Here is a 27555-nt window from a genome sequence, read left to right on the forward strand (position 1 = left end):
TATCACCCACCCACTCATCCATCCACCAATCTACCAATCCATCCCTCATCCACTCATCCTTCTCACATCCATCTTTCCCTCATCCACCCATCCATCCATCCACCTACCCACCTACTCATCCACCCACTCACCCATCCACAGATGCATCCACCCATCCACCCACCAATCTACCAATCCATCCCTCATTCACTCATCCTTCTCATATCCATCTTTCCCTCATCCACCCATCCATCCATCCATCCACCCATCCATCCTCCCACCCACCCATCCATCCAGGGTCTGCTCTGTGCTCAGCAGTGTTCTAGGCCCTTGGTACTGCATTGACCCAGTCTCCCTGGGAGACAGTCTCAGAAGGGGAACAGGACTGAACGGCCACCCTGACTCTTCGTCAGGAGCTGCCAGGTGGCAGACGTCATGGAGGCTAGAGTCTTGTCTTGTTGGGTTTATTTTGTTTACTGTTGCTTTCAAAACAGAAAATTCATACAACAATTAGCCTTTATGGCTTTCCTTGGAAGATCGGTGACTCAGAATGCCAAGCCCTTCTTCCAGTACAGTAAAAACTGGGTGAGTGATGACAGCTATGGCTTTGCACAGTCCTCACTGGTCCCTGTGGTCTCTGTAGCTGAAACCCAGGGGCACACAGCACTTGTCACAGAGTCTGTGCTGCTGCATTCCTTACAAAGAAATACTTCTCTAAAACTGTGCCTTTTCTACCCTCTGACTGCTTTGTCTCCGACACGCAACCACATGGGCAACCCCTGATTTAGCTAAGTCCATGCTGCAGGTGGGAATGAACTCACTGCAGATCTTCAGGCAACCCACGCTCCTGCTCCTCCCGCAAACCCAGAGCAAGAGGTCAGGAGATGGACAGGAAGCAGCCTCTCCTCTCCTGCCGTCACAGAGGGCTCCCTCGTGCCCAAGAAAGACGTCTCGGACAGGCTTGCACAGGCCTGGGGAAGAGACGTTCTGTAACGAGGCTGGCATCTGCCCAGGGAACTGCCTCCCCAGGGCAAGGCTTTCTCTAGACTCCAGCTATTGCTGCAGAGGATCCATGCATCTGAGGGACTCCCTTGCAAAGAGGCTCACTTGGAAGGCCTGGGCCGGAAAGCCACACCGTGGCGGGGAAAGCGAGACTCACCATCGCAACAGCTGAATCGCTCCAGGAAAGGCAAGGCCAGGGCATGAGAGTTAAGGAGACAGAGGGTCAGGCAGGGGAAAAGGGACAGCTGGAGGCCTAAGCCTCCTCTAAGGGTTTACAGCCTGAGCTCTTCCATCATCAGTCTCTCAAATGGGGAGCCACGCTATGTTTGAACACCTGCCGCAGTCCGAGAGCTCACTCCCTCACCAAGCAGCCCTCTTGGGCCCTGGACAACTCTGCCAACTAGACAAGTCTTCTGCATACTGAGTCAAAAAAAAAAGTCTCCTGTTCTTGCCTTTGGTCTCAGTTCTAAGGGTTGGGAGCTACATGTAACAGGTCCTCTGGCTTGGTGGCTTCCAAACGTGGCTCCATGTTATTTTGAAAAATGGTTCCTGAGCTCCAGTCTAGCTACCAGGGTTCTGTGGTCCTCAGGGGATGTCTGGGTTTGCTCTGCTATATCTCCACTCCTCCTCTGTCTGGTAACAGTGGCTCTGTGTGCATCTGCATGGAGGAAACAAGCCTCTGTCTCCACGGGACTGTCCCAAAGCATCCCCAGAACTGGGAGCGGCACAGGGCAGGATCGTGCTTCTCCAGGAGTTGGAACTCTGAGCAGAAAGGACAACGAGTACAGCAGACAGGAGCTGGTTAACCCAGAGACAGGCGAGAATTCCTGCCGTGTAGATCCCAGCAGGGCCCAGCGCCCGGCCTTGCTCACTCTGATCTTCCTATTTTTCCTTTCCTTTTGGGAGATTCCCACAGATTTCCAATAATTCTCTATTGCACCCAAGGCTGTCAAAGTCTATATTTTTAAGATTTATTTTTTACTTATTTGAAGGCAGAGTTAGAGAGAGAGAGAGAGAGAGAGAGAGAGAGCGAGAGCGAGAGCGAGAATCTTTCTTTCTGCTGCTGGTTCATTGCCTAAATGGCTCAATGGCCAGGGCTGGGCCGGGCCAAAGCTAGGAGCCATGTGGGGCCCAAGCACTTGGGCCATCTTCCATCACTTTCCCAGGTGCATTAGCAGAGAGCTGGATCACAAGTGGAGCAGCTGGGACTTGAACCGGTGCCCATATGGGATGCCAGCACTGCAGGTGTTGGCTTAACCCATTATGCTACAATGCTAGCCCCTTAAAGGCTACCTCTTTTTCATATAAAGACCTCTATCCAATCCAGCAAGTGCAGGGTGGTACCTGGGAATGTGAATTTCATTCTGATAAAAAACTAGTCTTTGGGGGATCATGATCTCAGGATATCCTTACTGTTTTACATTTGGGGAAACTGAGGCCTGAGAGGGCATTATCCCCCTGTTGCCCATCTCATGGCATCAGACAAGCTGTTCAGAAAGGCAGGGAGAAGAGAGATTTAGCAAGAAGCAAAATCCATCAGATTTCCCCCACACTTCTGCTCAGAGACATTTCCCCCAGATCTCCAGGCCCAGTTTCCGAAGGTGAAGCTCACCCCCGGGACTCTCCTGGGGCGGGGGTAACAACCCTTCACTGTTTTTCCCCTCCCTCCCCCCAAGAGCTGGGTAGGAAGCAGCGGGGGCACCAGGCCCTCGGATTGGACAGCGTGGAGACCTCACGGAGAGAGGTCAGCACTTGAAAAATTCCTCAAGTCGGAGCACTGGGGCTTGGGTGCCGCACAAGGCCCTCACTGTGTGTGCACATTGTCTCCCTGATAAAAGGGGCCGGGCCTGGGAAAGCGGGAGCTGTCTCCAGGCAACTGGGCAGGCTGCTGGGGAATGTCCAGGGCCCCTCCCCTCCCCCAGGCACCAGGGCTGGGGAAGGCAGGGGACAGGGAGGGGCAGGTATCAGGGCGAAGAGACGGGTGCAGAAGTCCAGAGCCTCTCTGGGTTGTGCTGGGTGGCCTGTCTGGGTCAGCGAAGGAGAAGCAGGAAGAGGACCAACTCCCATTCATAGCTGCTTCCTATCTCCCTGCTCCAGACTTCATCCGAGAAGTCCCTGCACACATCCTGTACACCTGTCCTTGTTCGAGGAGTCTTAAGGGTAGGGAAAACAGTAGGCAGAGGCATAAGGATTCCATTCCCCAAGGCCAAGTGTCTGCAACAGGGAGCTGGTCTGAGATAGAAGCCCCTCAACCAACGCTGGGAGGTGGGGACTGACCACTGACTGGGAGCCCTCTCTCATCTCCTCTTGTAGCGCTCGCGGAGTGGGGGAGTGCCAGCCTGCCAGGATGCAAACGCCCCTCCCCCAGGGCTGCTGGAAGCCAGCCCCAGCACAGCCAGCAGAACTGAGACACATGCCAAGTGGCTTCCTTCTCCCTGGCTCCCGGATCTATTATATTCACAAGCAATTAGCAATTGCAATTAATTGTTAATAACAGTCAGCCTTGCAGGGTCCATTATGGCAGGCTAAGCATGTCCCGCCCCCACCCATGTGCTTATCACTCATCTTCACCACTACCCTTCGGGGAAGACACTTATAGCCCTGCCTTACTCTTCGGAAGGTGAGCTTGGGAGGCTGGACCTGCCCAAGGTCACTTAACTCAGTGGCAGTACAGGGACCAGCACCCGCAGTGCCCAGGCGGCCTGGCTGGAGACGGTGCACCTCGGAGCTCTGCTTCCTCCCTGCCCTGGTGGCCGAAGGTCCTCGGCATGGGCAGGGAAAGCTGCTGAGAATGGTTCAATCCAGGGACTTAGTTTGGCTCCCTGACCAGGAAGCAGGGACACCCAAATGCCAGCCTCTCTCTTGACTTTCTGGGAGCAGGCCTGGGGTATCACTCCCCAAAGTAAGGTGGTCAGATTACACACAGGACACCCAGTTACTTTCAAATTTCAGACAAATGGCAAAGAACGTGAGGTGTAAACCTCTCACCAGTATCACATGGGACATACATATACCCATGGGTGAGCTCTCTGGGCGTTCACTGGGCAGCCTGCATATTTGTTTGCTCCCCAGAGCTGCTGCCTGTGATGCCAGCTCTAACTTGACACCTGGCAAGGAGGCACAGATGGGGATGGCAGGTCGCCACGGGGACAATGAGGTCCCTGCAAATTCTTGGAGGGACATTCCAAGATGCACTGCGGTCCTCATGCCTTCGGGTAAAGCAACCTGAGACAGCTGGGTCCCTAAGGTGGAAGCTGTAGCTTTTATCAGCTGGCCCTGGGAATAGCATAGGAGTTTCAGGTGCTCATTGCGCATTCCAGGGCAGCTGCATGCTTTCTGAGAAAGACGCTGCCCCAGGAGAGTGACCTCGCTGAACTTGACCTAATAATAATAGCAGCCTTTGGCAAGAGCATCTCTTTATTCACTGATCAAGTCACCTGTTCACCTTATCACACCATGTTCCAGGCTCTGAGGACACAGCAGGGCTTAACTGGTAACACAGGACCAAGTTGCAGGGAAACAAGCCACGCGTGCTGAGAAATGTCAGGGACAGAGGAACAGAGTGCTCTTGGTGCAGACTCAGTGTCCTGGAAGGTCATTGGTACAGCCAACTGGCCGGTGAGGCAGAGCAGTGGGCTAAGCCGCTGCTTGCAACACCTTCCTCCCGTATCTGAGTGCTGGTTCAATCCCTGGCTACCAATCCAAATTCCTGCTAAGGCACCTGGGAAGGCAACAGATGATGGCCCAAGTGCTTGGGTCCGTGCCAGTGGGGACCTGAATAGAGTTCTAGGATCCTGGATTCACCTGCCTTAGTTCTGTTGTGAGCATTTGCAGAGTAAACCAGTGGATGGAAGAGCTCTTTCTCTCGGTCTCTCCCTCTCTGTCACTCTGCCTTCCAAATCAATCAATCAAAACAGGCCTTAAAAAATGCAAGGAAGGTGGCTTAATATATACTAAATCAATCTTCTGTATATAAAGATAATTGAAAATGAATCTTGATGTGAATGGAAGGGGAGAGGGAGCGGGAGATGGGAGGGGAGTGAGTGGGAGGGAAGTTATGGGGGGGGAGCCATTGTAATCCATAAACTGTACTTTGGAAATTATATTTACTAAATAAAAGTTTAAAAACAAAGAAAAGGGAATTTAAAAAATGCAAGGAGGGGCCAACATTGTGGCATAGTGGGTTAATTTGCAGCCTGTGATGCCAGCATCCCAAACAGGCACCAGTTCATGTCTTGGCTGCTCCACTTCTGATCCAACCTCCTGCTAGTGCACCTAGGAGTGTGAGGAGTCAGATGGGTTAATAGGTAGTCAGGGTGGTCCCAGTGGAATTTGGGTGGTAAAGTATCTGCTTCCTCCTCCAAGAACAAATAGCAAGGGAGTTCTTCCTGAGCCCCCAGCTTACTGTGAAAACAAGTTCCCCATCCCACCCTCTGGATGGTCTTTTGTTTTATCATGAGAAGACAAGACAGGATGGAGAAAGGTCAATCAGGTCTTCCGATGGGTTTTGTCTCCACCTGGTAACTGAATGCCAATCTGATTGTCAAGTTTTTCTTCCTTTGAAATTTTACTGAAAAACCCCAGTGCTGTGGGGCCCCTTGGGTTTTTCCTCGCTTGGAAGCCCCCCCACCCCCACCCCATGCTGCTCTGGCTGGAAGTCTTTGACTCTAATAAATCTTTCTAAAGCTCTCTGCTTGTCCTTAAAAATTCTTCTTCCATGTGAGACAAAGAACTGAGATAATAATGACTTCTCTGCTGCTGTTTTCCCATAACAGGTGGGCAGCAGAAGATGGCCCGAGTGCTTGGGCCCTTGCACCCATGTGGAGACCCAGAAGCAGCTGCTGGCTCCTGACAGGCCCAGCCTCGGCTGTTGAAGCCATCTGGGGAGTGAACCAGCAGATGGACAGTCTCTTGTGGTTTCTTTCCCTCTGCAACCCTGCCTGTCAAATAAATAAATGATCATTAAAAAAAAAAAAAAGATGACAGAGAAATTGAGGCTCAGCAGGTAAGGCCAACAGCACACAGAGATGGTGAGTGGTGGATCAGGGATTATAAACCTTGCTGCCACCATAAAGCCCTGAGGTCCCCGTGTTCCGTGTTCTTTCCTGTTTTAGCTCTCATAGGAAACATGTTTGCACGTAGCAGGAAATCCCATCTTTCCAAAGTTCTTATCTGCAAGCCTGAGGTCACGTGCACTGGGGTGGTCCCAGGAGGTCTCCTCTGGCTACCCAGAGCGCTCCAGCAGAGCACAGTCCCCGGTCCCCTGGCTCAAGGTCACCGGGATCCCGCACTTGGCTGCTGCTGCACCATCACAGGAAGTGCTGCCACCTGCTCCTCCGCACTCCCAGCTGCATGCAGGTGCAGGCACACACACGTCCAGGACCACAGCCCCGCCACTGGCCGCACAGGAGGCCCTGTGGCAAGAGAACAGCGCCACCCAGTTCCTCCTTTGGATTGCTGCAGCTGGATCCCAGGCACCACGGGCGTCTGTTACGTATGAAAGAACAGTCCTAGTCCGCCCAACAGTCATTGGGAAGATAAAATTAGAGAATCTATGAAAGCCATCGGCATGGGCATGACGTCTGCTCCTGCAAAGTTCACACAGATCCGCCCTGTGACAGTGCAGAGGGCGTGACCTCCTCCTCAAAGAGCTCCCAGTTTATTTATTCGTTTGTTCCTCCATTTATCAAGCTAATACTCTTCATCATCACCTCATGCCCAACAAGGAAGCCTAGGCAGTGGCCAGCAAGAGAGGGGGCACCTAGGAAGTCCCTTCCCCCTACATCCTTATACTGAGACTGCATGTGTTAGCCCAGGTCACAGGCGAGCCTAGCCGCTCCTGCGCGGTTTCCTTGAGCAGGTGCATGGTGTCTCTGCTCTGCTTCCTCCGCAGGAAAACAGCCCCCAGCACACGCATCACAAAGTGTCAACACAGGACGGTGAGCTGGCAAACACCTAAAAGAACCGATTCTCCAGCTGGAGGAAGAAAAAGCCCTGGTGATGTCTGTGGTGTAAACGTTCCTACTGTGGCCAGTGTGACTTTCTGTTGGAAGGAGCCGGGGGCGGGAGAGGAAAGAGGATTTAAGACAACAACCAGGGTTGCTGCTCAGTTTCACTCTCGCACTCCCAGCTTCTGCCATTACCAACAACACATCACCTCCCAAAGCACTCAGCCAACAGATACTTCCTATGTGCCTATTACTCACCCTGTTCTAGGCACCCTGAGGCACAGACACCATTTAGGAGAGGGTGGATGGGTGGTGATGGGGCAGACACGATTCTCACTCAGGGCACTAGCCCGGAGAGCTTCAAGAGGCACAGGTGCTTATGAATGGGCATCACCGTTTACAGGGAAGACAAGGCTGACATCCTGCAGGCTGGCAGCCCAGGTGGGTTTGAGACCAAGGATGCCCTTGTCATTTCGTCCCCAGCACATAAAACAGAAAGCAGAGAGAAGGGTGGGGAGTGGAAGGGAAGGAAGTAACAATAGATCATTCTTGAAAGGAAACAGAGCAAGTTCTGGGAAGAGGGCCACAAGTGAAGTAAGAGCAGCCGAGAGTCAGGGTCCCGGGGGCCGCTGGGGGAGGGGCTGGGGGCAAAGCCCTCGGTGCTCCCATCTGCTCCCCAAGCCCCTCCTCCCAGCCCATCCAAGTTCCAGGGAACCTGCAGGAGAAACTGAGTGGGGACCAACTCTACTCTCATTACAGACTTTTCTCCTGGGGAGGGGGGTTGAGGCGTCGTGTTAAAATTTGTATTTTGAAAACCAAACCTGAGGTTCTGGCACATTTTACAGACAATAATAACCCTGCCTCTTTTATAAACAGTCTCAAACATTGGCCCTACAGCAAAGAAATCAAGAGCCAAGATTTAACATACAGGTGAATAAAAATACAAAACCCTCCATTGCACAAGGGTACTGTAAAAAGTTTATGTGAAATGGAATTAGAAGATCACTTGATTGAGGAAAAAAACCTTTCCTGAAGTCAATGCGTGGATTTTTCATAACCTACATTTTCCATGAGTTTTAGGAGACAACTCGATGGAGTTTGAAAATACCTGTATCCAAATAAACTTATCTTTTAATTCAGTTTTTCATGAACTCTTTGAAGTACCCTTGAACTTTCTATATGGCTAACGCCTAAGGTAAGATGAACTTCAGGCCCCATTATATCCATTCAAAGGGATCCCCACTAGAATGGGAAAGGGGACGATGACATACACTGAGAGAATGCTAGGTGTGGAACACCAGGGATATAAAGAATGAGCCTCCGTGTTCCTACAGAAGAGACCATTGTGTGCAGTGTGACAGGTGCCACAATGCTAATGGCGCAATGACTGCACTTGACTTTACAGCAGGAGGACAGGGCGTGCCAGAGAAGGCTTCCCAGAAACTGCAGTGACCGAGCAAGCTCTGAGGGACGAATGGAAGCGGGTCCAGTGAATAGCACAGGAAGGCGTGGGGCAGGTGTGGTGACACAGTTGGACACACCTGCATTCTTGTATCAGCGTGCCTGGTTTGGGTCCTGGCTCCTGGGCTTCACATACAGCTTCCTGCTAATGTGCCTGGGAAGCAGCAGATGATGGCCCAACCACTTGGGTTCCTGCCACCCACATGACAGAGCTGGCTGCAGTTCCCGGTTCCTGGCTTTGGACTGACACAGTCCTGGCTGTTACCAGCATTTGGGAGGTGAAGCAGCAGAGGAAAGGCTGCTCTCCAGTGAACCAGCGGATGGAAGATACTTTGTTTCCCTCTGTCCCTCCCTCCCTTCCTACTTCAAATAGATACATTTTATAAAGGTAGGAAGGGTATTTCAGGTAGCAGGGCACAGAATGTGCTCAAGTTAAAAGGTATATATGAAGACTTCAAGCTGTTTGCTATTTCTGCAGGATAAGCAGCAAGTAGAGGGAGGGCAGACCTGCTTATGACCTTGAACTTCAGGGGTGCACAGGCAGCAAAGGGTTACAGAGGGGAGCAGAGGGGGCCAGCGCTGTGGCAGAGTGGGTTAAGCCAGGTCCTGCTATGTTGGCATCCCATATGCTCTACTTCTGATCCAGTGCCTTGCTAATGCACATGGGAAAGCAGCAGAGGATGGCCCAAGCCCTAGGGCCCCTGCACCCACATGGGAGACCTGGAGGAGGCCCCTGGCTTCAGTCTAGCCCAGCCCTTGTTGTAGCCATTTGAAGAGTGAACCAGTGGATCAAAGACCTGTTTCTCTAACTCTGCCTTTCAATTAAATAAATCTCAAAAAAAGGGAGGTTGGGGGGGGGGGGGACCAGAGAGAAACATTTCATGGATGGTGAGCAGGTGGTAGCCAGGAGGCGAGGTCAAGATGGGAGGTCTGAGACCAGCTAGGCTGCTGAGAAATTCTAGGCACCAGAATGGGCACAGAGGCAGCAGGGCGGAGTTTGGAGTTCAGTGATTCGATTTCTCCTTTGCCCCTGGGACTCCAGGGACTGGCTGATCTCCCTCCCCCCTGAGCACGGCATCTATGTCAGTTAGATTCACAGCTGAGCGTGGCCTTTGGTGGGCTGACCCCCAGCCCCCTGTCCCCCTCCCCCCACCAAGCACCTGTGTTCCAGCCAAGCCAACCTCCGGGGCCGCCCCAGCAAGGGGAGGCTTGTTCAAGTACCGGGCAGCAGAAGCAGCCTCAGCTCTCCCATGTCGCCTCAGAAGATGGCCAGGGGGCTGTCATCCTTGGGGGCCCAGGCTGGTCAAGTCCTGGACGCTGGACTCCCCAGGAGGTAGGGGGAGGGAGTGCCTGCAGCTTCCCTGCCTGCCCTCAAAGGAACTGGAGGCAACCTTGGCCCAGGAACAGGAAGATGGCAGTGGGCGGGGCTGATAAAGGTAAAGAAGGGGCTGGGGCTGGGTCGTCTCAGCCCAGACTGGGGATCACCTCCCCTCAAGATCCTCCCAAAGCTGGCCGCTCCCCCTTCACAACTTCTTCCTCTCCGCAGACAGCTCCCACACCGGAGGGAGGCTGCCCAGGGACTGTGGGGCTGGCCCGCCACCTGCTGGCCACTGCTGGTAGCCGGGGACAGGTTTTGCTCAGGGGTTCCGCAGGGCGGGACTTGAGATTCTAAGGCAGAGTTGGACAGAGTTGGGAGAGGTGTGGTGAGTCAGACAGGTCAGGAAGTGTGTGAGGCACCAAGGACAGAGCTGTGTTTGAGAAGGAGGTGATGGAGGGGAGCTCCAGCCCACAACCTCCAGGGAGCGCAGGCAGAACCAACCGCAGGTTAGTGAAGGACTCTCCTACTCCTCCCCTTTCTACCCACGGAGGGGAAAGCAAATGGTGAACCAAACATCATTGCTTCCAAGACCCAGTTAGGGCAGGTGCTGGGTGCAGCAGTTAAGACATCACTTGGGATGCTCACACCCCGAATCAGAGACCGAGTTCAAGTCTGGGCTCTGTTAATGCAGACCCTGGGAGGCAGCAGGTGGTGTCTCAAGTGGTTGGTTCCCTGCCACCCATGTGGGAGACCCAGACTGAATTCTGGGCTCCTGGCTTGGCTTGGCCCAGCTCCAGCTGTTACAGGCATTTGGGGAGTGAACCAGCAGATGGAAGACCTTTCTCTATCTCTGCCTCTCCCTAACTCTGCCTTTCAAATAAATAAATAAATCTTTTTTAAAAAAGTTTTTTGGTGAGTACGTGGTACAGTGTGTTAAGCCACCACCTTGGGATGTTCACATTCCACACTGGGCTGTCCGTCTGAATCCTGGCTACTCCACTTTTGATGGAGCTTCCTGCATTTAATGCATTCTGGAGGCAAAGATGATGGCCCAAGTACGTGGGCCCTGCCATCCATATGGGGGATCCAGCTGGAATTCTGGCTCATGGCTTCGACCTGGCCTGGCCCCAGCTGACGCAACCATTTGTGAAATGAAACAGCAGACAGAAGTTCTCTCTTCCTGTCACTCTGCCTTTCAAGTAAGCGAATAAATAATCTTTGAAAAACCGTATTTACTGGGTGCCTACTTTGGCGCAGCCTTTGGAAACACACATACGTGCAGCCTCAAACCCCAGCCCCCAGGGCTACCCACGGATCCACCATCAGCACTGCTCCAGTTCCCATCCACCTTCTGCTGTGCCATGGATGCAGGGCCTCCGCGTCTTCACACTGCGACTTACTTCCCAACCTGCAAATCCTGTCTGCACCTGGACTGATAATATCCATCACCTCTCCGTGCCAGAATGTTGGGACCTGACCTATTCCCCAGCCTGCAGCTCCACATGAGCAGGGGCCAATTCGCCACCATCCCTGGGCTGCTGTGTCTTGTGCTGAGTTGGTGCCCAGTGACCCCTGCAGAACAAGCGTAGCAGTGAACTTGACACAGGTGTCAATCTCTGTACCTAGGGAGTTTATCACCTGAGGGTTCTAAGAAGGGCTGACAAGCATGTCTGCCCAGCTGTGGTGGTGAGAGGGCAGGCGTGGAGCCAGCCTGCCAGCCGTGTACACGAGCATGGGGTTGCAAACACAGGCACTCTGCATCTAAGCGTTGAGGATAACAGCTGGGTCCTGTATTGGTTTCTGTTGCCTTCTAACAACCTCACTGCAGGAGCAGAGAGTGGCTGAGTGAGGCTGGACGAGGCCACGTGGCACAGATGCCACAGAGTGTGTCACATGTCCAGCGGGCTGTGGGCAAACACATTTCTGGTTCTGGCAGCAAGCTCACCCCATGAACAAGCTGGTGTGGTTTGGGGGTTAGTCTGGGTCTCCCTCAAAGGCCCGTGTGTTGAAGGCATGGTTCTCAAGACAGCACAATTGGGAAGGTGATGGAAACTCAGAACGTGGGTCTCACCAGAGGGCCGTCACAAAAGCTAGGTGTGGGCCCAGTCACTCTCCCGGCCCCTGGCTCATTACATGAGGCTGCACACACTCTACCACCAATCAGCATTTGCCATCCGCAACAGAGGCTACACCAGTGGGACCGCCCAGTCTTGAGCTTGTACCTCCAAACTGTGAGCCCAGTAAATCCTTTCATAAAGTCAGGTGTCCTGGGTATTTTGTCCTCGTGATGAAGAGCTGATGAGCACTCACACCCACGTGACGGTCTCGCCTGCCTTCTGATTGGGCTTTACTGCCCACAGGACTGCAATACATTTCTAGTGGCCAGGGCTCTGGGGAGTTTACATTTGTAGGCGAGGACCATGGACCTGTATATGTACAGCCCTTGGAAGAGAATACAGGGGCTGGCACAGCGGGTTCAGCCACTGCCTGCCAAGCCAGCATCCCATCAAGTTCTGGCGGCTCTGCTTCTGCAGCAGCTCCCCACTAACGCACCTGGGAAAGCTGCAGATGGTGGCCCAAGGACCTGGGCCCCTGCCACCTGTGTAGGAGACGTGGACAGAGTTGGCCCAGCCCTGATTGTTATGGCCATGTGAGAAGTGAACCAGCAGGTGGAAGCTCCCTCTCTCTGTCACTCTGCTTTTCAAATAAATAAAATAAGTCTTAACGAAAAGAGGGAATGTAGCATGGCAGAGGTGGCGTGGGGCCTGGCACACAGGTGGCATTTGGTAAGGATCCATCTCCTTTCCTCCAGCCGGGTTGACGCCACCTGAGCTGCTGGCAGCTCATCCCCCGTCTCCCCCTCCCCAGGGAGGAGATAACTGGCATCTCAGCCATGCCTGGGAAGGGGGCCGTGGCAGCTGCAGGGCCGGGCTTACCAGTCTGTGTGGGTGTCGTCAATCACCAGCAAGATCCTGGGTCTTTGAACAACCGGTGTGGAGGGAACCGGAGGCTCCACCACGCCCACCGGGGTCTGAGGGGTCTGCTTCACAGCACTGGAGAAGGAGCTAAAAAGGCTGGATCCTGGTGAGGAGAAGGAGGCTGCCAGGGGCTGGGGGTGCCTCCTCTCCATGGCTGGGGAGGCCGGGGAGCTGGTGGAGCTATCTGGGCGTTGAAGGTCCGCCATGTAGCCATTGGGCAGGTTGGCCACAAAGCTGCTGTCTGAGAGACGCCGCCGGAGGAAGTTCATGGCTGCGGGTGGGTGAAGATGGGTTGTCCCCACACCGTCGAGGGTCGGTGAGAGCCGGAACACAGGCCGTCAGGTGGAGAGAGTGGATAGACTTTGGGCCTGCAGAGCCGGGGGAACTTTGCATAACCAGGAGCCTGCTTCAGCGGCCTCTGCTTACCTGTTGGAGACAAGCCAACAAACACATTAGTGGAACTGACCTGGTCCCCTGGGAGAGCAAACAGATATGGCCCCTTCCTGCCCCTGGGGCGGACTGCATGTAAATTGGGACATCTTCTGGGAAAGGAATTTGGCCACATGTATGAAAAGCAAACCCTGTCAACCCACAATTTCTATTTTCTGGAATTCTCGTCCAAGGAAAGCATCTAAGTTACAGGAAAAGAAGCCTCATGCACCAATGTGTTTATCACAGCACTAGTTACACTCACCAAATATTGGACAGCATCTCAATATTCAACCACAGGATAATCAGAAAATAAACTATAGCAGAGTCACTTAAAGACACTTTTGTGACTATTAAATAAGGATAATTGAGACACAACAAAGTTCATGTTGCAATGTTTAAAAAAATCTTGGTACAAAATTGTAGGCGTGGAATGACTACACCAAGTTAAAAGTGGAAATAACAGAAACCTGGAAATAAAAATGCTAACAGAGATTCTATTTGGGTAAGGTAATCATGCCTTGTTTTCCTTTCTACTTATGTACATTTTCCAAATTTTCCGGAATGCATATTACTATGGACTGGAAATGTAGCCCCCATCCATGTATTGATGGTCTCACCACTAACATGGGGGTATTTGGAGAGGAGACCCATGGGAGGTGACTGGGTTAGATAGCTCAGGGGAGGGGCTCATGGTTGGAGTAGAGGCCATGTGAGAAGACATACCAGATAGCTGGTCCCTCTGTGTGCTTTGAGGACACAGGTAAAAGGCAGCCAGCGCAGGTCAGGAGAGGGCCCTGACCAGAACCTGACCATGCTGGTGCCCTGATCTCCCACGTCCAGTCTCTAGAGCTGGGACAATTCAATGTCTGTCATTTAAGCCACACAGGCCATGGTATTTTGTTGCAGTAGCCTGAACAGGCTAATACGCACATTATTGTTTTTCTGCACAGAGTAAAACATGTTTAAAATACTGTTTAATGAGATCAAACCAGCCTACTGACTATTTAAACCAGGGGATTAGGCCACATAACTTTTGTTAGGATTATTTTATGGAGTAAAGTTTACTTAGCCTGAAATGTACATTTCCTAAGTGTACATTTGAGTTTGGGTAAATGTATACACTAGAATAAGATTTATTACATCAATATCACTTGCACCCCCTTCTGGTCAATCCACCCATTCATATGTATGCACTCTCGTATGGCTCAACATGTATTAATTTCACCTGTTCTTGAACTTCATATAAATGTAACCACATACAGTACTCGTGTTACTCACTTTCTTCCATCAGCATAATGGTTTTGGGATTTACCTAACTGCATGTACCAGCACCAGCAGTCATTCTATTTTTCTAATTGGTGGGTAGCCTTCCACTGGATGGATAAACCATAAATCCTTACTCCATTCACTTGGGCATCTGAAATGTTCCCAGTTTTGGAGTATTCTAAATAGAACTGCTCTAAGGATTTTATACTTAAGTATTTTGATGGAGATTGGTAGATGATAGAAGACAGAATTATTGATGAACAGATTTATCCTTTCTTTAGGAAAATACCTAGGGCTTGCTTTGTTGGGTCATAGTGTAGGTGTTTATCGAACTCCATTAAGAAGCTGTCCAAGTTCCCCACAGTCTCCTGGTACTTTCTCTCTGCATCTGAGAATTCTGTTTGCTACACATCCTCACCCACATTTAGTAGTTGTCAAGATTTTTTCCACCTTAGCCTTTCTAGGGGATGTAAACTAGCGTCTGAGGGTTTAGATTTATTTTCTCTGGTATTTAAAGAGGTTTGACAAGTTTAATGGTTATTGATATGCTTTATTTTGTGAAGCGTCTGCTCAAGTCTTTGGCCCATTTTTAAAAGGTGGGCTGTCTTTTTTCTACATCTTTTCATTATGGATTTACAGGAGTTCCTGATACATTCCTGATGCAAGTGCTTTCTCAGAAACATATTGTGAACACTTTCCACCAGTCTGTGGCTTGTTGTTTCCTTTATGAACAGGACTTTGGTAGAATAAGACAACTCGGGAAAGGCCACTGCCTGCAGTGCTGGCATCCCATATGGGCACTGGTTTGCTTCCTGGCTGCTCCACTTCTGATCCAGCTCTCTGCTCAATTGTGGGAGACCCAGAGGTGACTCCTGGCTCCTGGCTTCAGATCGGCGCAGCTCAGGCCATTGTGGCCATCTGTCTCAAGTGACAGAATCTGAAAAAGCAGTAGTGTCCCACTGTGTATCTATACCACATTTTTTTTATCCACTGGTCTGGCAATGGGCACTTGGTCACTGTGAATGGCACTGCCATGATCAAAAGACCTCATACACACCTTTGCCTTTGGATGGTACTCCATAGTGGGTCTGCTGGATCCTGTAATTCTATTTTTAGGTTTTTAAAATTTTTTTTCAAGGGCCGATGCTGTGGTGCAGCGGGTTAACGCCCTGGTCTGAAGCGCTGGCATCCCACATATGCGCCGGTTCTAGTCACGGCTGCTATTCTTCCAATCCAGCTCTCTGATATGGCCTGGGATAGTAGTAGAAGATGCCCCAAGTCCTTGGGCCCCTGAACCCACATGGGAGACCCAGAAGAAGCTCCTAGCTCCTGGCTTTGAATCGGCGCAGCTCCGGCCATTGTGGCCATCTGGGGAGTGAACCACCAGACGGAAGACACCTCTCTGCCTCTCCTGTCTCTGTGTAACTCTGACTTTCAAATAAATAAACCTTTAAAAAATTTTTTCAGGCCTGGCACCATGGCTCACTTGGCTAATCCTCCACCTGCGGCGCTGGCATCTCATGAGCACTGGGTTCTAGTCCTGGTCGCTTCTCTTCTAGTCCAGCTCTCTGCTGTAGCCCGGGAGGGCAGAGGAGGATGGCCCAAGTGCTTGGGTCCCTGTACCTGCATGGGAGACCAGGAGGAAGCACCTGGCTCCTGGCTTCAGATCAGTGCTGGTGCCGGCCGTAGCGGCCATTTGGGGGGTGAACCAACTGAAGGAAGACCTTTCTCTCTCTCTCTGTAACTCTACCTGTCAAATAAATAAATAAAAAATCTTAAAAATTTTTTTTTCAAAGATTTATTCATTTACTTGAAAGGCAGAGTTAGAGAGAGGCAGAGGCAGAGAGAGGTCTTCCTTCCGTTGGTTTACTCCCCAGATGGCCGCAATGGCCAGAACTGCACTGATCCGAGGCCAGGAGCTTCTTCCGGGTCTCCCATGTGGGTTCAGAGGCCCAACGACTTGGGGCATCTTCTACTGCTATCCCAGGCCACAGCAGAGCACTGGATCAGAAGTGGAGCAGCCAGGACTCGAACCAGCACCCATATGGGATGCTGGCACTGCAGGCAGTGGCTTACCCACTACGCCATAGTGCTGGCTCCTATAATTCTATTTGTAGTTTTCCGTCGCATCTCCATATTGTTTCCTATAAGGGCTGTGTTAATCTACATTCTACATTCTAATGGTGAGCAAGAGTCCCCTCCTTTCCACACCCTCATCAACACTTGCTTCCTTAATGTTTTTGATAGGAGCCATGTTAACAGGTGTGAGGTGGTGTCTTACCATGGTTTTACTTTCTATTTCCATGATGACTAATTATGTTGACTTTTTCATGAATCTATTAGCTATCTGTATGTCTTCTTTTGAGAAATGTCTGAGTCCTTTGCCTACTTTTGACTGGGTTGCTTTCTTGCTATTAAATTGTTTAGGGCTCCTTCTACATTTTAGATATTAGTTTGTTATCAGATTCATGCTTAGAAAGTGACTTCTCCCAATCTGTGGATTGTCTCTTCACCCTATGTTGGCTGTGCAGAATCTTCGGTTTGAGACAATACCACTTGTTAATTTTTGGTTCTGTTGCCTGTGCTTTTGGAGACACTTGGAAGAAATCACTGTCTAGACCAATGTCATGGGCTTTTCTTGAGGTTTTGCAGTTTCAGATCTTATGTTAAAGTCCTAACCCACTTTGAGTTGATTTTTGTATATAGGGTCCAATTTCATTCTTCTCTCTTTGGATATCCAATATTCCCAAAATGACTTTTTTAAAGATTTATTTATTTGAAAGGCAGAGAGAGAGGAGAGAGAAGGGAGAGGAGAGAGAGGGAGAGGGGAGAAAGAGAGGGAAAGAGAGGAAAAGGGGGAGGGAGGGGGAGGGGGAAGGGGGAGATGGAGGGGGAAACAGGATAGGGAAAGAGGGGAGAGGAGAGGAGGGGGAAGGGAGGAAAGGGGGAGCGAGGGAGGGAGGGAGGCAGGGAGGGAGGGAGAGAGATATCTTCCATCTGTTGGTTCACTCCCCAAACGGCTACAACAGCCAGGGTTGGACCAGGCTAAAGCCAGGAGCTTCTTCCAGGTCTCCTATGTAGGTGCAGGGGCCCAAGCACTTGGGCCACCCTCCTCTGCCTTCCCAGGCATATCTGCTCCACAGAAGAGGAACAGCCAGGACTCCAACTGGCGCCCATATGGGATGCAGACACTCTGCAGGCAGAGACTTAACCTTCTACACCCCTAAAACGATTTATTGAAGACCACCTTTTCTCCATTTTATGTTCTTGGTATCTTTGTCAAAAATAAATCAATTGTAAATTTGTATGTTTATTCCTAGGCTCTCTGCACTATCAGTTTTTCTGTCAGTATCATGCTCTTCTGATTATGATGGTTTTGCCATACATTTTAATATATGTATTATATCATTATATAATATATGTAAATTAATATATGTATTATATAACTATAATGAAATCATTTACATATTTTATAATATACAATACATATCAGTAAATATTAATACATATTCTATTGTCTATACCGCTATTTGAGATAGTGTGATACCTCCAGCTTCATAATTCTCACTCATTATCTCCTTGACTATTAGAGGACTTTTGTGGTTCAATATTAAGATTTTTTTTCTACTTCTGTGAAGATTACAGTGGAAGTCTGCACAGAATCTGTATATTGCTTTGGGTAGTATGGAAATTCCCCCAATATTCATTCTTCCAATCCACAAACACAGGACACTGTTTCATTTGTCATCTACAATTTCTTTCATTAACTTGTATAGTTTTTAGTAAACAGATATTTCACCTCCTTTGTTCCATTTCCTCTTTTTTTCTACGCTCTTGTGAATGGCATGATTCCTTAATTTCATTTCCAGATAATTCATGAGTGCAAAGAAGCACTGTGAATTTTTCCATGCTGATTTGGTATCCTGCATGCTTCCTGCACATAGCAGTTCTAACTATTTTTGGTGGAATCTTTAGAGTTTTCTCAACTTAGGATATCATCAGAAAAGTCTCATTTCTTCCAAGAGGTGACCTTTAGTCTGTGACACAGAGGGTGGGAATAAGCACTGGCAGGCAAGAGCTGGGTACATTTCAAAAATAGAAGGCCAGCTCCACCAGAAAGTGTTTACGTACAGAGGGGTGGGATCACGAGGGGCTATGCTGAACATTATTCTGGTTTTAATTCAACTGTGAGAACCAGGCATTAGAGGAACACAGATGACAGACATGACCTGATTTATGCAGCCATTGCATGGAAAAGAGACAGCAGAGGACACAGTTTCACTTTCTAAAATTTCAGTTACCCATGGACCACTGCAGCCCCACAATACTACATGCAAAGTTTCTGAAGCAAACAATTCTGAAACTCTAGGCTGCAAGCCATGTTCTGAGCAGCACGGTGAAATCTCCCGGCCTCCCATTCCCTCCTGCCCAGTGGCTGAAGCGCCTTTGCCAGCGTATCCACTCTGTATGAGCTACCTGCCTGTTACTTACTGAGTAGCCACCTTGCTTATCAGGCCGCCAGTGTCACAGTGCATGCATTCAAGTCACCCTATTTTATTCAACAGTGGCTGAAAAGTGGAAGCTTGGTAAAGTAGACAATATGGCAATGCCAAAGAGATGTTATCACACACTTCCTTCAAGGGAAAGTGTGACCTATTTTCAGAGAGAGAAACTGTAGTCACGCAACTTTTATTATAGTACATTGTTGTAACTTCTATTATTTATTGGCAATCATTAATTTCTTACTGACCGTCTTGGTTCACATGCATCTAAATCTTGTCTAATGCAACAGTCTCTTAATTATCTCCCTCCCTCTGGCCTCAACCCAATCAATCAACCTTACATGGGGCAGGTGGAGTAAGCTTTCTAAATCATAACCCTTATTGATAAATTAAACTTTGACTTGATATACACATGTAGAATGAAGACACAGCATCTATAGGGTCCACACCTATCTGTGGTGTCGGCATCCACTGCAGCTGTTGGAACACACACTTTGAAGATACAGGATGCTACCATGTATGGAAGTAGCCAGACCCATCAGGAGGCTGCTGGAGCCATTTTTGTGAGAAGGGCAGGGGATGACGGAATTTCCAAGGTTGCTCCCTCAATGTGAACATTCACTTCTTGTTCCATTTCACCACTGCTATCTTCTCAAAGCCAAACTGAACCTGATGCTGAAACAAGGCGCAGGTGAGAGGGATTCTGGTGAGCAAGACCACAGGAAAAGACCGCCAGGCACTCAGGGTACCCAGCCCATGCTGGTCCACCACTGGCCACTAGAGGGCAGGCGGGACCATTCCAGTTGAGAAAAATGAAACAAATGTTTTACAAGGGATCTTTGCAAGATTGCTTAGGCTGTGGCGTGAAGGAGGATTACTGGGAATGGTTAAAAAAAAAAAAAAACAAGGCCGGCGCCGCGGCTCACTAGGCTAATCCTCCACCTTGTGGTGCCGGCACACCGGGTTCTTGTCCTGGTCAGGGTGCCGGATTCCGTCCCGGTTGCCCCTCTTCCAGGCCAGCTCTCTGCTGTGGCCAGGGAGTGCAGTGGAGGATGGCCCAAGTACTTGGGCCCTGCACCCCATGGGAGACCAGGAGAAGCACCTGGCTCCTGCCATCGGATCAGCGTGGTGCGCCAGCCACGGAGGCCATTGGAGGGTGAACCAACGGCAAAAGGAAGACCTTTCTTTCTGTCTCTCTGTCCACTCTGCCTGTCAAAAACAAAACAAAACAAAACAAAAACAAAACAAAACAAAAAAACAAACAAAAAAAAAGGGCTGAGAGAATTACCAGAGTTCATAAGCCATAAGGCAGAAGGCAGGTGCAAATTCTAGGTATGCAGGCTTTATGTGCAAACAGAGTTGCTGTGTAGGAACCGGGGCTGCCCCACTGTGGCATCAGCTACCTTGGGAGAAGGTGAGAGATGGACCCTCCTGGACCAGAGAGTGGAGGCCGCTGCGCGAGTCTCCCAGACACCCTAGATTCACAGATTCATTTCCTTGCTCACTCTCACGTCCGTTCACACAGAGTCACACACTGCTCTCCCTCAGCGCTCATGGAGGCCAGCCACTGGGCCACCAGGGCCTGTCCATTATTTAACCTCCTTCCCTCCTCTCTGTCAACCCCATGACTGTCTTGGTTCACGTGCATCTAAATCTTGTCTAACACAACAGTCTCTTAATTATCTCCCTCCTCTAGCCTCAACCCAATCAATCAACCTTCCACAGGGCAGGTGGAGTAAGCTTTCTAAACCATAACGCTTTCTTCAGAGAAGTAGCCCACAAAGTATCCTAGGATGGTTTCAGGGGAGAAGTTCAGGTGCTGGCGCTGTGGCATAGCAGGTAAAGCTGCCGCCCAAGATGCCAGCATCCCATACGGGCACTGGTTCGCATCCCGGCTGCTCCTCTTCCGATTCCCTGACTTCTGACCCTTTCAGCCAAGATGGGATCCTTCAGTAGGACCTTGTCATTGGCAGCACACATTCAGAGGAGCCCGGGGACGCGGGGAGTGCAGATTTCAAAGACGAGAGGCGTCTCAAGAGGAGGCCTGAGCACACACTCAGCGCAAAGCGCCTATCACTCAACGTGCCACCCCTGGTCAAATACTTCTTCCAAAGACCTGAGCAGAAGGCCCCAGAGCCATCCTCTTCCTTGGTCTTTAAGACTCAATAACATGCCCAAAGCATGGCATTTGGGGCACCACGGCAGGCAAAAAGGGGAGAGACTTCTTTTGCAAGACTTGGTTATACAAAAGACCTAAAAATTCCCCCACTCTATACCTACTGTGAATTCAAGTCCCACAGAATGGGACTTTTCAAGGGCACAAGCCCCCTTCTGAACCCAGGTTAAGGGACAGCACGGTGCCAGCACCTTGGGACACAGCTACACAGAAGGAGAATCACAAGCCTCATGGAGCCTGGGACCAGACCGCCGGGGTTCCAATCCCAGCTGTTACTACCTGCAAGGCCACAGGAAAGTGCTCTGAGTTCCCTGGACCCGTTTCCTCATCTGTGAAATGGAGATGACACATAGGGATCTTTGAGAATTTATTAAGGGCTTTGTGTTTGCTAAGCACCCAGGACAGCGCCAGGCACATGGCCACTGATGGAGGGAGCTGTGTTTGTTAGTCTGATTGCTCTGCAGGCAGTGAGCGGTGCCCAAGGCCAGAGGTCTGACCATGTAGGCACTTCCCTGGAAAGCAGGGCTACTAGCACCCTGCCCTACCTCCTTCACGGGGCTCTGAGCCCTACAGTGCTTTGCAAAATGTTTATTTTTGAAGCTACCATGGAGCACAATGGACTTATTCCCTGGGCATCCGAGTTCCCACAGATGCATGTAACCACCACTAAGATACACAAAGGTTTGCTCAGCTCCCTCCCTCCTCCCAGCAGGGAGTCACCTCTTCATCTTTAAAGCTGTGCACAAAGGTTGACCGCATGGTGCCTCGGGGCTTAACACCTGCATCTCCTGCACAGCACATGAGACAGGGAGCATGCAAGGCCTGGGGTGTCTCAGAGAGCAGAGGAAGTGACCGGGTTTCCTGTGCACCAGTGACCTTCATGCTGGCTGCTCCTCCGCCTGGAGCTCTCTCTGCATGGACACCTGCCCGGCTCACTCGTCACGCCCTTCAGATCTTGCCTATTTTCTGCCGCCTCTTTGAAAACACAAGCTCCCTAACTACAGGGACCACGTTCCAGTTTCTTCACTGATGGGCCCCAAGCACCGAGAGCAGTGGCCAGCATGAGGTAGGGGCTCCAGGAGCAATTGTCAAATGTTTAAGATAAGGGGAATGAAATCAGTTAGCCAAAGACTGCACGGCTGCTCGTACAGAGGAATGCAGCCATCACGATGCCCGACACAGAAACTGAAATTGAACTGAAACTGCAACCTGCAAAGGAATATCTGCTTTTATGTCTGCATGGGTCCAGCGGGTGCTAAAAGCCTCCTTCCCCTTCCCCATTAGGTACCTGCATTTGGGTACCTCAACTGCTGCACCAGCAGAAAGCTTTAAGATGCATAGTGATGGGGTTAGTGCTGTGGCATAGAGGTAGAACCACCTCCTGCGGCACTGTATCCCATATGGGCGCTGGTTTGAGTCCAGGCTGCTCCACTTCTGATCCAGCTCTCTGCTGTGACCTGGGGAAGCAGCAGAAGATGGCACAAGTCCTTGGACCCCTGCACCCACGTGGGAGACCTGAAAGAAACTCCTGGCTCCTGGCTTCAGATCAGTCCAGCTCCGGCCATTGCAGCCATTTGGGGAGTGAACCAGCAGATGGAAGACCTCTCTCTCTCTGTCTCTTTGTAACTCTGCCTTTCAAGTAAATAAATCTTGAAAAAATTTCATAGGGATAACATGACCTGGGTTTCATCCATATATTGATGAGCCAGCAAGACAGTGAGGGAGTCTAGGGTGGGACTGGGAACGCACAGACTGTGTCACTTGAGTGGCAAAGCTAGGAGCCACTTAACTTTCTCGGCAGGCAGGTTACCGAAACATCGGCCCAGGGAGTGGCTCCATGCCCGAGCACGGACCTGCTGAACCCCACACCCACTCACAGCCACAGGAAGGCATGTGCTGTCCACTCACATGGGCCCTCATCTCCCAGCGGTGGCATCGTCTGCACAAGTGTGGGTCACCGTGGGTCCCCACACAGGAAGGCTCGGGGCTCCCGAGCCAGGATGTGGAGGTGACTGAGCCGCCAGTGCCGACAGCTCCCCCTGCTTTCCAGAGAACCTCCCAGAGTGTCAGGACATTTGCGGGGAGAGGAGAGGTTCCTCCTTTTGTGTGCAGTCACCCCCTCCTCAACTGGAAACGTAGTCAAACAGAGACAGACATTCATGCCAATGAACACCTACATGGAGCACATGGAAGCGGCTGGCCTCCGAGATAAGGCGACCGTCAGTGAGTTATCCACACAGTGCCTGCGGGACTGATTTGCACAGAGGATTCAGAGAGCCTTGCACACAGCACCAGCCAGGGCCGGGGTTCCGGCTTGGAGCTGACCCACAATCAAGGCCTTCCCCGGAAGGTCACAGAACTCCAAAAGGAAGCCCTGGTGAGCCGTGCTCTGAAGCTCAGGCCCCTCTGCCTGTGCTCACGACAGGGCCTTCAACGTAGATAAAAGGGTGTGTGGAGGGGCCGGTGCTGTGGTGCAGTGGGTTAAGGCCCCAGTCTGTGGTGCTGGCAACCCATATGGGCACTGGTTTGTGTCCCGACTGCTCCACTTCCAATTCAGCTTTCTGCTGTGGCCTGGGAAAGCAGTAGAAGATGGCCCAAGTCCTTGGGCCCCTGCACCTGCGTGGGAGACCTGGAAGAAGCTCCTGGCATCAGATCAGCACAGCTCCGGCGGTTGGAACCATTTGGGGAGTGAACCAGAGGATAGAAGACCTCTCTCTCTCTCTCTTTGGCTCTACCTCTGTCTAACTCTTTCAAATAAAAAAAAAAAGGGACGTGTAGCAACGTCAACTGTAAAATCAACCATATGCTTATTTAGATATATTTCATGGTATTTTTTTCCCATTGAGGATGCTGGACCGTCTGGGTAAGCACCTCCCTGGGGGCCAGCACCCCCCCCCCAGATTCATCCTCCTGCTCTCCTTCATCTCCCTGGCACTCGGCTCCAGTGCCAGACACCACTCACTTGGAAGCCTCCCCTTCCAGGCTGTGGCTTCTCCAGTATTCCACGGATTCTGTCTCATAAGCAGCTCTTTTTATGTAAGTAAAATTTTAAAAAATCGTATGTATTTATATGAAAGGCAGAGAGAGAGAGAGAGAGAGCAAGCTTCCATCTACTGGTTCACTCCCCAGAAGCCTGCAACAGCTGGGGCTTGGTCAGGCTGAAGCCAGGATCTGGGAACTCCATCCAGGTCTCTCCTGGGGGTGGCAAGGATCCAGGTACTTCAACCAGCACCCATTGCCTCCCAGGGTGCACACTGGCAGGAAGATAGAATCTAGAGTGGAGCCAGAACTCAGACCCAGGGACTTTGATAGGCATGTGGCCAATTCAGCCAGCATCTTAACTGCTACATCAAAGGCCTGCTCTTTATCAAATGGCTCTTGAATCAATCCCCACTCTCCCATCCCCTCATTGCTAGTCCTCTCTCATCTCTATGGCAGGTGCAACTGTAGCACCTGCAGTTCTCCAATGCCTTTCCCCACACCCCCACTCTGCAGCTAACTGATGTCTTGGGTACCTGGACCAGCCATGATCATGTCACTTCTTGCAGAAGACTTGTCTGTGGTTCCCACAGTCTCCAACATAAGGTCCTTCAGGTTCATGTTCAAAACTCCAGCTCTCCCACCTCTGGCTTGGGACAGGCTGCTTCCACCTCTACATCATGGGCATCCCCCTTCTCTGGCTGAATCTCACTCACCTGTTGACTCATCCCCCAGGAAGCTTCCCCTGACCTCGCAACTCTAGATGTGCCAGACCTGAGGTTCCATGAACACAGTGGGTAATGTGTCCATGACACGCAGCCCCATCTGCCTGGCACAGCCTCTCCTCCTCCACAGCACAGCTAAGTTGAGCCTTTCCTCCAGAACTCAGCTCCACACACAGCACAACCTTCCCAACCACTCCCAGCACCCTCCAGGCTGGGCAATGCGGGCCGGTGGCATTCCAGTGTTCTAAACGCCATTCTTAGGTTTCTCCCTGTCAAAAGCCTATTGCCTTGTTGATTTGTGAGTCTCCAACTCTTATCAGGCACCCAGCTTACCTGGGGAGCTTTCAAACCAGCATGAACTCCCAGGTTCCCCTCTCAGAGGCTCAGACTCTGCAAACTCTAAGGGTCTATTTCAGAATCTGCACGCTAACAAACTCTGCACCCATCACAAGCGTTTGCTGCATTTGGTCTGCACACCACATTGTGAAAACCCTTCTGCGGATCAGACTGTCCTTGATAGGAAGCTCATCCCCTAGGGGCTTCCAAGATGATGTATTGGAATGCAGGAAAAACATGGTTGTAACTTCTATGTCAATTTCTCTGTCTCACTCCTAAATTCATTGTTGGCATGCACATTTTATGGACACAACATAATAACAATGTTCATGACTTCTAAATAAACAAACATACTTAGCTGGGGTGGGAAGTTTTCTAGTTTAAGTTATGAGCCAGGGCTTCATGGTTTGCCAAGGAACTATGCAGCTTCTCCCACTAGAAGCTGAGTGACATCTCTGCTCCCTGGGACAGAGGGTCCACCCATGTGACTGGTTTTGACTCATCAGGAAAAACCTGGGAGGGTAACAGGATTGAACCATGGGCTCAAGAGATATCATGAGGTCCTACTTGCCCTCTTGAACCTGTGCTATTACAACATCCAGCTGAACCACAAATCCAAGGAGACGACCTGATCTCAAGGTGTACCTCAGAGCCCCACAGATGGGCCCAGCCAAGCTTAGTCAAGTCCCAGCCAACTCGAGGTCGCATTAGCAAGATGATTAGCAAGTGCTTATCATTCATGGCACTCAGAGTTTGTACTGCATGTTACAGTAGTAGCCCTGACACACTGATGATCGATTTAGACCCCAGGCTCACTGATGGCAGGATCCGTTTTGCAGATCTGCATCCAAAGAGCCTTGTTGGTCCTCAGTAGATAACAGAATACATGAAGGAATGGAAACTTTCCCCATTCTCTGAGAAAATTCCAATCAATACTCCCTGTGGCTCCATCTGAAATGATCAAATGCTCAACTTGCTTTTCTAAAACCAACTACAAGGGTTGGGCTCCTGGGGGTTCACAGGTCACCTTTTCTGCTAGGCACACTCAGACTCAGTGGTACCCCCGGCTTTTGTCCAATCCCCACATCATAATACTACTCCTACTACCTGCAAACAAAAGCTCTTAGTGGCCTGGGCTGACCTTGACCCAGGTTCCTTTCTTCTCTTCAACCACTTGGGCTCTCCGTTGCACCAGCTCCCAGCAATCTAAGGAGATCTCTGTGTCCCATTTTTTTTTTATCTTAATCTCATTCTGTTGCCTCTGTGGGTCCTGTGGCCTCCACTCTGCAGCCCCCAGAGCATCTGGGACTTGCAGAGTCATGCCTGCATTGCCCATCCCCCTGGCTGGAAACCCAGGTCTCAGCTACATTGAGAGTCAGGCTGAGAAGGCTTCCCTCCCTCAATCTCTGCCAGAGAAGACGTCTGTGTGCTGGTTCTGTTGAGGAAACCCGGCTATTATACAGTGGGGGAAAAATTGTCTCCAAGGGTAAAGTCTAAATCTGCACACATCAGCATAGGTCTTTGGGTGCCTCAAAGGCCATAACTTCAACAGCACCTGCCTCAAGGCGCTCCCGCCCAGACCCCAACCTTCAGCAAGTGGCCAGGAAAGGGCACATCCAGACACTCTGTGCACAAAGGCAGAGAGGCTCAAGGTGTGGGTATGCCTGGAGAGTGCAGCATGAGGCAGGGCCCCTGATGGTGAGCAAGGGTTTGGACTCCTCCCCCTCCTCCCCAAGCAGAGCTCCTGTGCCTCGTCTTACACGTAGGGCTTCTGAGAAAGTGCGAGTTGGGCACCACCAACTCCATCTCCTATTTTTTTAATTGATTCACTTATTTTTACTTGTTTGAAAGATAGTGATATGAAATAGAGACAGAGACATGAGATTGAGATGAGAGATGAGAGAGCAAGCAATCTTTCATCCACTGGTTCACGAGCCAAATGCCCACAACAACCAGGTGGTAGCCAGGAGCCCAGAATTTCATCTAGGTCTCCCATGTGGGTGGCAGGGCCCCAGCTGTTTGAGCCATCACTGGACTGGAAGCGGAGACAGGACTTGAACACAGATGTGGGAATTGAGGCTCAGGGGATGAGGGGCAGTGTCCACGGCTCTGTATCTGGTCAAGTGGAGAAGCTGGGATTCAAACACAAGCCGTCTGGGTCCCGGTTCCAATTTTAATTACAGAATGTTGACTTACCAAGGCACTGGCCAGATTGGAAGCAGGTGAGGGCAGAGCGGGGCGGGAACCTTGCCCGGGACATCCATGAGCCTGCCCCTTCCTCTCCTGCACACTGGCTCTGTTTCATTGCCAGTGAGGACCCCAGTGGAAACCCAACTGCACATGAGTGGCAGGGGCAGAGAACAGAGTGGCCTGCGGATTCTGCTCAGCTGATCACAGCTCCCTGCTTCCCAGCAACCAGACCGTAAGTCACCCCTGGACTGCCAACACAGACC

The 27555-nt window shown here is 50.8% G+C and overlaps 1 protein-coding gene across 5 annotated transcripts in view; it reads right to left on the minus strand.

Moving 5' to 3' along the window:
• SYN3 (synapsin III) overlaps nucleotides 1–27555 on the minus strand; it is a 457275-nt gene that overhangs the window by 408425 nt on the left and 21295 nt on the right. For 4 of the 5 annotated variants that reach the window (XM_089306859.1, XM_008257067.4, XM_017341626.4 and 1 more), the window contains exon 2: nucleotides 12645–13112. In XM_089306859.1, the coding sequence (XP_089162985.1) occupies nucleotides 12645–12955 (311 nt within the window). In that variant the 5' untranslated portion in view covers nucleotides 12956–13112. 5 annotated transcript variants of the gene reach the window in all.

Source organism: Oryctolagus cuniculus, chromosome 11 (genome assembly GCF_051225735.1).
Source record: "Oryctolagus cuniculus isolate XC-2025 breed Fujian yellow rabbit chromosome 11, ASM5122573v1, whole genome shotgun sequence".
NCBI classification, from domain to species: domain Eukaryota; kingdom Metazoa; phylum Chordata; class Mammalia; order Lagomorpha; family Leporidae; genus Oryctolagus; species Oryctolagus cuniculus.